Genomic DNA, 10861 nt, shown 5'->3' on the forward strand with positions numbered 1-10861 from the left:
TGCTGATATCAAGGCAACAGCGGACTGYAGCCAAGACTTAGCCACTACAGCTAATACACGGTTTGTAGCTGCCTGCTATTTCAAAGCTTGAGGATATTGAAGATCCAGCGTCAGAAATGGAAGACGGATGTTAAAAGGGAGCTGTACGCGCTTCGTTCAGTGGAATCATTTTTTGGAGGAAAATAATGCGGAAGGAAGTCCACTGCAACAGGAACAGGCTTATGTTACATTATGTTACATGGAGTATGAAATTATTTTTAGGCAACTCCTTGGTTTTTGTTTATATGACAATTATATAAAATGCATTTAACATGCAGTTGGAGCAACGAGCCCCTCCGATACTTAGCACGTAATTTAGAGCAGCAACGCTTCAGCCCGATCCGAACCACACAAGTAGTCAGTCAGATTAAGGTCCAAAACCTTCACTTTACAGCCGTTTACGAGACATCGACCCACATAAAAAACCCACAGAACAAGTGGTACAAATCACGTATTCCCCGAGTCCCGAAAGTAAGACATCTACCTTTGCTGTTTCATAATTATAATCCACGTTAGTGAATTTTTCCACTTGGCTGCTATAATCTGTACTTGCGTTACACAACGTATTTTCTCTATTTCTCTATTATTTTTTTTTAAGAAAATGAGGTTATGAAGTTACATCCTCCCGCTGCTTTTTGTTTTTAAAATGGTAAATTTAGGTTTGCCTGGACTTTTATAAACTAATGCCTCTTATAATGCCTCTCTCACATGAATCATTTAACAAGGATTTGTGTGAGAATCCTTGTTAAATGACATCTTAACTACAACTCTGAAGTCCTACAAGGGGTGCGGGTTTTAATGTTTTTATCTTTTAAAACCTTTTTTCTTTTTCTTTAAAAAAAAAAATTCTCTGTCTTTCTGTTTATTCAGTCACAAGCTGTTTTTATTTTAATTATGTAAAGCACTTTGAAATGCCTTGCTGCTGAAATGTGCTATACAAATAAAATTTGATTGATTTCAAACAAAAAAATATTAACTAAAAAGGAGAATGTCTGTGTATGCTACTGTATATAAAGAAAATGATTGACAGCGTTAGTGGGCGTGGCCAAAACTGTCACTGTTAGGACACAACGATGTTAGCCTAAAAAGGTCATTTCAAGGATAGCCAGTGCTAAATTGCGAGAGCAAAAAAAAAAAGTAAGATTCCACATGCAGTAAATGGGCCTACTGCACGCGATCTACAATTATTAATTTAGCCTTTGGACGGATAATTTCTTTTGCCGGTTGATGTAAGTTCAAGACAGTAAAATGATGCTGAGATTTTTTCTGATGCATCTTTTCCACGGCTATCGGTTCCACCCTTTGCCTCCATGTCGACTTCTCTGTGACTGAACAAAGTCGTCACACAAGACAAAGAAAACATTGACCTTTGTTTTATTGAACGGTACATTCCAGGTTCTGACCCGTGATCTCTGCAGAACCCAGCAGGGTCCACAGACATGAAACAAAAGGATCGAGTTACTGATGACTTTACAGAACAGACAAATAGAAAAAGTGCACTTTTGTTTCTTCTGAGAACAAAAAATAAATTAATCAAATAAAAATGAACTGTGGCACTTTGGTCTGTTGTGTATTTTTTTGGAATGTGACAATAATTTGGTTCATGTTCCTTAAAAAAAAGATAAAACAAAATTTAAACAGTTCATCCAGAAAACTCAAGGCAGTTTTTCTGTAAGGCAATAGGAACAAGTTCAGATATTGAAGCATTTCAAACAGCATCCAGGCGGGTTTGTTTCCTTTGTAACAGGCAACAGAAGAAACTTTCAGAAACTATAAAAGCACAGTGAAGTCAGTCAGCTGTGGGATCATTTAATGCATCTTTTAAAAAATTTTTTAAACTTATCTGCTCTGAATCAGTCACCTTGCAGAACCAGAGGAGAAACACTCAACCGATGATGAGGGAACAGGAAGTAAACATTTCATTTTCAGAGAATGAAAGAAATGAAACTAAATTATTCACAACCTGCAATCATTTCTCTGACTTTGATGATTCTGACTTTCAGCCAATAAAAACCCACAATTCGCTTTCTGAAAATCTAAAATATCACATTCAGACCTTCCTGAAAAAGAAAATGGCTGTTCAAAGACTAGTTTATCCAAGCAAGTTGAAGTAAAATTAAGTGGAAGGAAAAAGACTGGAAGTTGGGTTATGCTTACTGCATTTTTTTGTTTGTGTCTAAACCACTCCAAAACCAGATACAATTACTTCAAGGAAGCTTTAGAGCACTTCATGCTTGAAAACAACAAAAAACACAACTTTTCTCTCATAGTTTTAAGACGTTCTTCTGGTAAAATTGCGGCTTTATTCTGCTAATATTCTCGTAATTTATCAAAAATTGTTCTACATTAGTTTTTGTAGAACTGATATGAATTTACTGAGATGAAGTTGTAACCATCTGCAGGTGTGCAGAACCAGAACCGTTACTGTTAAATGGGTCACATGTGACTTTACCGTCCGACTCATAGGCGGCGTTATTTCATTTGCGTTCCCTCCTAATAAATCAGCAGATAAACTCTGGTCTACTTTGTAACAAATGTAAATTAAAAATTTAAAGTGTGACACATTTACATCTTTAAAGAGCCTCAGTGTAAACGTCATAATACATTCTTAATTCTTTAGTGCAGAAACTAGTTAAAAATTCATCTATTAGTTCATGTTCAAGTTTGTTTTTGTAGGACAGCAGATTAAACGTCCCTTAATGACTAACATGAAAATTACACAACCACAACTGAAAATAACTCTAAAATAGTCTAAATAATTTGGATTTATTTATTACTGAAAGTTTCTGTTGTGTTTATCCTTCAAAGTAGAGATTGAAACTTTATGTTTGACCTGTTTTATTCTGGCATTTTGCACATAGGTTTGAGGTGTTTCTAGCTTAAAGAAAAAAAAAATATATAAAAGACTTCAGAGATCTCAAAGGAGATTTTAACATACAAGGAAATGTCTTACTACTGTAGCAGAAAGACTTTTAGTATTTAAGATGCTGCATGAAACGGCTAATAAATACATTATTGTGTGATGGTGTGTTAGTGCCTTTGTAGACAGAAAAAAAAATAATAATAACATGAGTAAATGTCCAAAAAACACAGAAATTTTTAGATTGATTTTAAAAATTTTCTAGAAAACGTGGAAATTTCTGAATTCAAAAAGTCAAAAATTTGCAAGAGAAAACTGAATTTTTAAGATGAATCTCATACATTTCTAGAAAATCTTGGGAAACTTTTGAGTTTCAAAAGTCAAAAATATTTGCCTTCCGGAAATATTCAGTTTCAAAAGTCATTAAGGCAAAAAAAAAAAAAAAAAAGAAAAAAGTTGTAAATAGGCATGTTATGTAAGAGGAGGATGTTCAAATTTTGGAAATTCCAGAAGTTCCAAAAGTTTAACATTTATGACTTTTGAAACCAGGAAATTTCCAAGTTTTTTCCTGAAAATGTCTGAGATTAATCTAAAAATTTCTTAGTGTTTGGCATAAATTTACTCTCTTTTTTTCCATCTACAATGGCCCTAATATGCCATGACATTATTGGAAGAGATCGCAAAAGATAAAAATTCCTTCATGTCCCCTAGAGGGCACCGTCATTGTGCACACCACAGAAATGTAACATTGCTTCTGAACGGAAGCATTGCGAGGAGCTTTGGCATCATTTTTTCATCACAGATTATGGTTAATCCAACTAAAAGGCCACCTGACTAAATGAGAACTTTCTTTGGCTGGGCGGGAAAACTAGGTTGGTTTGAACGGAAGCTGCAAGTCAAATCCTGAAAGATTCCACTGATAAGAAGAGATGAAAACAGGAAGTTGCTCATTTCAAATGAAGCTACCGTTGTAAATCAGAGACAAAGTGCATTTTGGTACGGAATAGCCCTTTTTTGTTGTCTGTAAACTTTTGATAGTTTTGACTTCAACAGGCCTGCAGATCAGGGCAGGATTCCCAAATCGTTCCCATTAGAAGAACTTGGCAGGCTGAGGCCCGGCTCTATAAATATTCAATATGGCGGAGTCTGTAGCGCTGCTGTGAGTCCCGTCCTCACACCGTCTGCAGGCCTCTCTCCTGGCCGTCCAGCTGCACCTTGATCTTGTGCAGCTCCTCGATCTCCTGGTGGTGGCGCTCCGTCTTGTGGCCCACCAGGGAGCGATAGAAGTGGATGGTGAAGATGAGGAAGATGATTCCCACCGGGACCATGATGATGGTGGAGGCCAGCGCCGCCTGCCAGCCGCCACTGCCGCTTGCCGGAGCTCTGGTGGGGCTGGGGCTGGTGGGGCACTCCTTGGCGTCGTCCTTGGATCCACGGTCGACGGGCAGGAACTTGATCCAGCAGAGGAGCACGACCTCGGCCAGGAACAGCAGGATGCCAAGCGCTGTGGAGAACCCCCAGGCCAGCTCGATGTAGTGGTGCATGCGCTCGTGCGGCGACTCGCTGACCGAGTTGAGGTTGTGGATGTTGCTGACGGCCTCCACGTTAGGCAGGATGCAGGTGCTGATGAGCAAGGCGAAGAGGTGAACGGCCACCAGCACCGTGGTGCACACGGCGAAGGAGATGAGCAGCTCTCGAGGGTAGCTGTACTTCAAATCCAGCTCCACCTCCACCATGGCCACCTGCAGCACAAAACCCTGTTAGAACAAACTTCGTAGTGAAGATGCATCGATCCGATATGAATATCTGTATCAGCCCTGATATTGAAAAATAATCTATAGCGGGTTAGGGGTTGGCAATATGGATTTAAAGTTTTATCACTACATTCCATGGCACTATTGTGATAAAAGTGACAATAAAAACATTTTATTACTTCTCTTTTAGGTAACTGTGTGGCTGCGACTGTGTCACAGCGATTATAGTCCCCACAAACACAGATGGCGTTACTAGGACTTTAGGACACCATTCACATCAAGAAATGTTATTTGTATCACTAAACTGTAACATTAACTGGAATTGGTCATATTTTCAAATGTATTAGTATTTATTAATACTCTCATTTGAACAAACAGTGGAGAAAATAGTAAAACTACAAATCCCAACAATACACGTTTTTAAAGATTTTAAACATCATGATTTGGAATATACTATAACTATAAATCGAAGTTCTTACTGTGAAAAGAAATATATCACAATAAATAGTATACAACGATACATGCCCGCCCCAAACCTCCAGTACAAAAACAAAGCCACAAAGCGGAAACCTGCAACCATTTCCTGGTTTCAGGGATAAGTGGTGAGATAATGGTGAATCAAAATGTTTTCCGGTCTTTAAGTCCACACAAAAACAGACTTCCTACAGAAGTTTTTTTTTTATTTATTTATTTTTTTTAGACCTACCATTGCAAAGCCAGAGAGCAGGGCGGAGGTACGACTGCTGGCCTTCAGCTTGGCCCGGCTCAGGTAGAGCTTCCTCCAGGACAGGGCCTGGACTGAGTGGTGGTTGGAGCTGACCAGCTCCAGGTAGCTGCGCCGCACCCAGTCCCTGTAGTCCATGCCCCCGTTGTCAGGAGGCGGCGGCTCAGAGACCCCGGGGACCGGGGAGCCCATCTGCACGCTCAGCTCCCGGCTCATGGCACCTGGAGGATAAAAACACAGAAACACCGTCATCAATGCAGCTTCATCCTCTTTATTTACCCAATGGTTTCAAAATGGGGGACAGATATTGAGGAAACATGAAGAACAAAAAAGAAAAAGAAAAATCATTAAAAAAAATTTTTTATGACATTTGTGAAGTTTCACAAATGTTACAATTCATCCTGTTTGGAGATAACACAAATGCATTTTGTTATGGAAATGATTTTAAAAAAACATACAGAAAAAAATATGTCTAAACTTCATGACCAGTTTAAATACAGTAAGTTATCGACAAACTGGAATAAAAACAAAATTATGATTTTTGGTAACAGGAGGACCTAACGACTACCGTCCCTACGAAAATGACGCCACTCATTTTAGTTTATTATGCAATTAACTGATTTATTGTTTGCAACTTATATTGTTAACTTAATTATTGAGAGAAAGGCAGGTTTATACAAAACTTCATGCTGTCTTCTCACTTGTGTTGATTATGTTTGAAGGTCAATGTTGAAATTTGTTAAATCAAGTAAATAAACAGATTGATTTTTACTTCACCACTAATCACTTCCATGTGCTGCTCAATTAAGATGTGAAGTCTGCAGAGTTTGAAGGCTTCAACCCAATAATAAGATATGAACAACTGACAGAAATGTGGACAAAACGCACTAAAGTTAGTAAAAGGAGGAATTTATGCAGCATTTTATCCCACGGCCCTCTGGCCCACGGCAGAGTACTGGCTTCTGAACACCAGCAGCTATTTTTGACCGTCTCCCAGCGGTTTTGCAGTCTGTGTTCTCCTGTCAATCAGCTGCTCTAACTCCAAGCTTCTATTCATGTCATCAGTAAAGACCTGAAATATTCCCACAGTCCTCAGTTAAGCTTATTAGGACACAGAGTCTGTATGTCGCAGGAATGTTTTACTTCAAGTTGCTGCTTTCTGAAATTCCAGAGGAGCCGCCGTGGGAATTAAAAGAGGAGGAAACAGGAAGACAAACATAAAGAAAAAGAAACTATCGTCCAGCAGTTCATGTTTTGCACAATAATATTCTGTTTGTGACAGGAAAAATTTGAGCAAATGTTTCAAATAAAAAATGTATAATAAATATTATTATACTGCAAGACGTGATGCCGTTATGTTGGTGCTACTGTTTTGAATAGAATAAATACAAATAACTTTATTGACCCCGATGGGGAAATTCAGATGTTTGAAAAGCAAAGTGACAGACAAGTTGAAGCATGTACTGTAGATTCGCACAGAAATAAAAATGTAAAAACATTAAGTAATCAAAAAGGAGAAACTGTACAGTCAGGACAAATTTACAGCATAAGAAAAACATGCCATGCAGTTATAAAAAATAGCATACTGAGGCTCAAAGAAATATGGTAAAATTGAGCAAAATTGAACCAGCACCCTTTCGCGGCCCCACTAGGGATAAGCTGTATGATAACGGATGGATGGATGGATGGATGATTGAGGGGTGCCTTCATTGCATATATCATTTGACACACAAGAAAACTGCACTTTTACAGAATATTATTATGCAAAACATATTTCTTTCCAGTTTTTGATGAATGCTTATATTTCTTTCAATCTACACTATTTCTTCACAATCTGAATTTTAATCCCTTAGAATTATGTTTTTGTAGAAAAAATCTTTTCCACCCAATCACACATGTGCAAACCGGATCAAATCAAGTTTTTGTTTCATGTATAAAGTTGTTTATTAAATAATTGCTCCATTTCAGACCTTGGCATAGAAAACTCACCATACAGAATAAATATTTATGAATCCTTGGAGATTTTAAGCCCTTAGAATGTCAGGTTTAGCAAATACGGGCTATCTTTCTACGTTTGTTTGAGAAAACAAATACGTATGATGTTTTCACTCGAGTTTAGTATATTTATTTAAAATATATGCAAATCAGTAGACTCAGAGAAGTCTTCTATTTTGGCATAATGACAAAATATCTTCAGCTAGTGGAAAAACAACCAAATAAAAAAATTGAAGGGATTTATATATTTGTAACGGGAGCTAGTTTTAGAGAAAGATTTAAACCGCGTTGTCGTGTTTTTTCATCAACCCGAAAGTGCTTCCCTGAGTTTGGAGGACAGACAGTTCAGCAGATATCAGCTCCTTTACGCCTTCATGTATATTTAGAAACCTGCTAGAAGTTAGCAGGATACGTTTACAGACTTATATAGAAAGTTAATTAAAAGTACTACAGTTATCTAAGTTCTGCTATGAAAACAGAAGAAAGAAAAGAGGACAATTAAAAAAAAAAAAAAAGCAAATGCATTTAAGCAGCTTACATTTAAAGATAACGCAAACTCCTCGGCAAGTTTTCAGGCAATCTAAAAAGACTCCTCTTGCTAGCTAATATAGCTACTAACAGAACAGTTTGAAAACAGCAACATTATCAAGTTTTTGGTGAAATGTATTAATTAAAGTTTATTTTTCTTACCTGTTCACAAAGGTGCCTTCGGAACCTCAGATATAAACTGAACCACACTCTTGTCTCCACGCTGTTAGAGAAAGTAAAATATCCCGCAGTTCCGACCAGGGTTTAGTACGTCTTTTTCTGCAGGCAATGCCGACCTGTTTTTCTGCTTCTGCAGTAAAAAATTCAGGTTCCGTCAGTTTAATGTCTGGACCCACAACGAAAAAGCAGACTTCCTTCCGCACTGCCACCTGAAACCTGGTCGCTACGGTTCGGATGATTTCGGGTGGGACTGAACAGAAAAGGAAAGCTGCAAAACTCATGGTTTCCGGTTTTGTGTGTGGCTTTCAAAATAAAAGACAAAAACCTGACGACGTAAAAGCAGGGGCCTCATTGGTCTGAGGGAACGGCACGTCAGCACCTCCGCCACTTACAAACAAACCTGTTAGTAAGTGGCCGGTTTATGGCCGGTTCCTGTTGGAAACAAAAACAAACCTGTTTGGAAACGGACTTTTCCCAAATAAAATAAATAGTCATTTGTTTTGTTCAAATACAACAATGAGAGAAAATAAAGAACACCTTCAAATGAAAGTAGGCAATTAGTTTCTTAGCTTAAGTTGCATTATTATTATTATTATTATTATTATTATTATTATTATTATTATTATTATTATTATTATTATTATACAATATAAAAATAATTACATTATTATTCATGACTTTATCTTACCTTGGGTGACTAATGAGACTAATATTGCTTAGTTTGCTCAAGCCTTGGATGAGCAAACTAAAACTAAAATGATCCAAGTTTAGTTTAGATCAAAGTCATCAAGTCAGAATGGTCTAGTCAAAGTTAATATTTAAACCCAATGGAGAATCTATGGCAAGACTTGAAACCTGATGTTCACAAGTGCTTTCCAACCAATCTGACTGAGATTAAGTTGTTCTGCAACGAAGGATGCCAGTAATTTCAGTTTCTATATATCCAAAGACGATGGAGACACCCTAGTGGTTCTACAAAGTATTGACGCAGAGGAGCTGAATATGAATGGATGGCTCACTTTTTGGAATTTTAGAAGTAAAAATGTGAAAACCATGTATAATTTTCCTTCTGCTACACAATTATGTACAACTTTGTGTTGAGCTATCATAAAAAAAAAAAAAAATCAAGACATCAGGACTGCCAGACAATAATTAATACAGAGATTATTTAAAACATTTATTGAAGATCATCATAAAGTACAAGTGAAACATCTGCAAAAAGGGCTAGAGTTGCTCCATATGTCAACTCCAAAACCTGGATTCAGAGATTTCAGTGATGAGTTGAATTTAAGGCACAGAAACAACACAAAGTTCTCCCTGTTAAAGGGTTTCTACAGCGTTGTCACTTATAACTTTTAAGATGTCATTATTTATTCTAGTGCTGTTGATAACTTTCTGTCAGTTCTAATTTCTGTTTTGGAGAAATACAAAGAGATGATATAAAAGATGTATTTAAAAAAGGCCAACAAACCATATTTCTTTGCTGCGCAGAACAAATGTAGTGTTTTTTAAACCTAATGAGCATCACTGTGCAGGGAGCTGACTAAGCAACACAATTATTCAAATTTAAACTGTGTCCTGCAGAACTGAGTCTAAATATTATTGTATACAGTAAACAATACAATCAACCAGTGAAACATATCTGATTTATGAATATTTCAGGATGCTAATAAGAGTTTATCTTTCTGTGTTGGTGCATTTAGCAGACACTTCTATCCACAGCAACTACCAGAAGAGACCATATAGAACTTAATATCAGATCTACCAATAAACTGCTCCGAAGGAAGATCACTAATCAGAAGAGACAGGTGGCAGGCATAGAAGGAAAGTGGAGAAAGTGATACAATCCTTTTGTGTTTTGATAAATTCATTGTTTTTATGCTCTTTAGGTTTTAGCCTATTTCAGTTAAAGGGAGAGTATTATGTGTCTTCCAGGCACAGAGTGTCAATTTATAGCATAATCAAGTAATATGTTACCTTTGATTGTTTTAATTTGTAATTTAACGCCTTGAATGCCTCTTTGTGAAAACCCCTGCTCTTTCTGACACTCCGTCTTCAGGAAGTCATCACAACATCGCTCCTCTGATAACCCTTTAACAACGTTTTTCCCAGTATTGCTCTGAGAAGAAGCTTGTAATGAGCTCAGCAGATGCACAGTTTCACCAGGTAATTGCTGCTGGCTAGTCTTAAGGAGCTGAGTGAGGGAGTGACAGGGAGAGGCAGATGCTTGAAAGCTTGGAAACTGCACCTTCGAGGAGGAGCTGTGCTTTGTAGGCGGGGCTAAATCCCACCAGGCATTTTGCACAGCTGAATGGTTGCCATGGAGATTAAAGTACTGTATTTTCCGCACTATAAGGCGCACGGGATTATAAGGCGCACCTTCAATGAATGGCCTATTTTAAAACTTTTTTCATAAATAAGGCGCACCGCATTATAAGGCGCATAGAATAGACGCTACAGTAGAGGCTGGAGTTACGTTATGCATCCACTAGATGGAGCTACACTAAAGGATGAATGTCTAAAGCAACTTTGTTGACATAAAGAATGTCAACAAAACAGTCCGACTCTGGTCGGTGAGGAGAGCCTTCCGCGACTGGGCAGGGGCGTGGCCGGACGATGGTCACCCTTCTCCGTTCGCGCACAGCATGTTGGTGGAGAACGTGGTGCTAAATGACCTGCAGACGACCTGATTCTAGACGGTCGGTAGCTAGATAGGTCAGTCAAACTTTATTAATAGATTACAAACCAACGTTCTGACAACTATCCCACCATGCACCGCGC

General features: G+C 37.9%; 1 protein-coding gene across 1 annotated transcript; it reads right to left on the reverse strand.

The window, feature by feature from the left end:
* Positions 1–3148: 3148 nt before the first annotated feature.
* On the reverse strand, positions 3149–8387 carry orai2 (ORAI calcium release-activated calcium modulator 2). Its single transcript, XM_008428563.2, has 3 exons — positions 8063–8387; positions 5360–5598; positions 3149–4641 (listed from the first exon to the last, which is right to left on the reverse strand). The coding sequence occupies exons 2-3, from the start codon at positions 5591–5593 to the stop codon at positions 4072–4074; spliced, it is 804 nt and encodes a 267-aa protein (XP_008426785.1). The 5' UTR covers positions 5594–5598; positions 8063–8387; the 3' UTR covers positions 3149–4071.
* Positions 8388–10861: the final 2474 nt, after the last annotated feature.

Source organism: Poecilia reticulata, linkage group LG14, assembly GCF_000633615.1.
Source record: "Poecilia reticulata strain Guanapo linkage group LG14, Guppy_female_1.0+MT, whole genome shotgun sequence".
NCBI classification, from domain to species: Eukaryota; Metazoa; Chordata; class Actinopteri; order Cyprinodontiformes; family Poeciliidae; genus Poecilia; species Poecilia reticulata.

What these genes read in the sequence shown, in the direction of transcription:
- orai2 (XM_008428563.2), bottom strand. Translation starts at nt 5,593, where the DNA reads ATGAGCCGGGAGCTGAGCGTGCAGATGGGCTCCCCGGTCCCCGGGGTC. An exon ending in TGCTCTCTGGCTTTGCAATG is followed by an intron (nt 4,642 to 5,359) that starts GTAGGTCTAAAA and finishes TTTGTGCTGCAG; the next exon opens with GTGGCCATGGTGGAGGTGGA.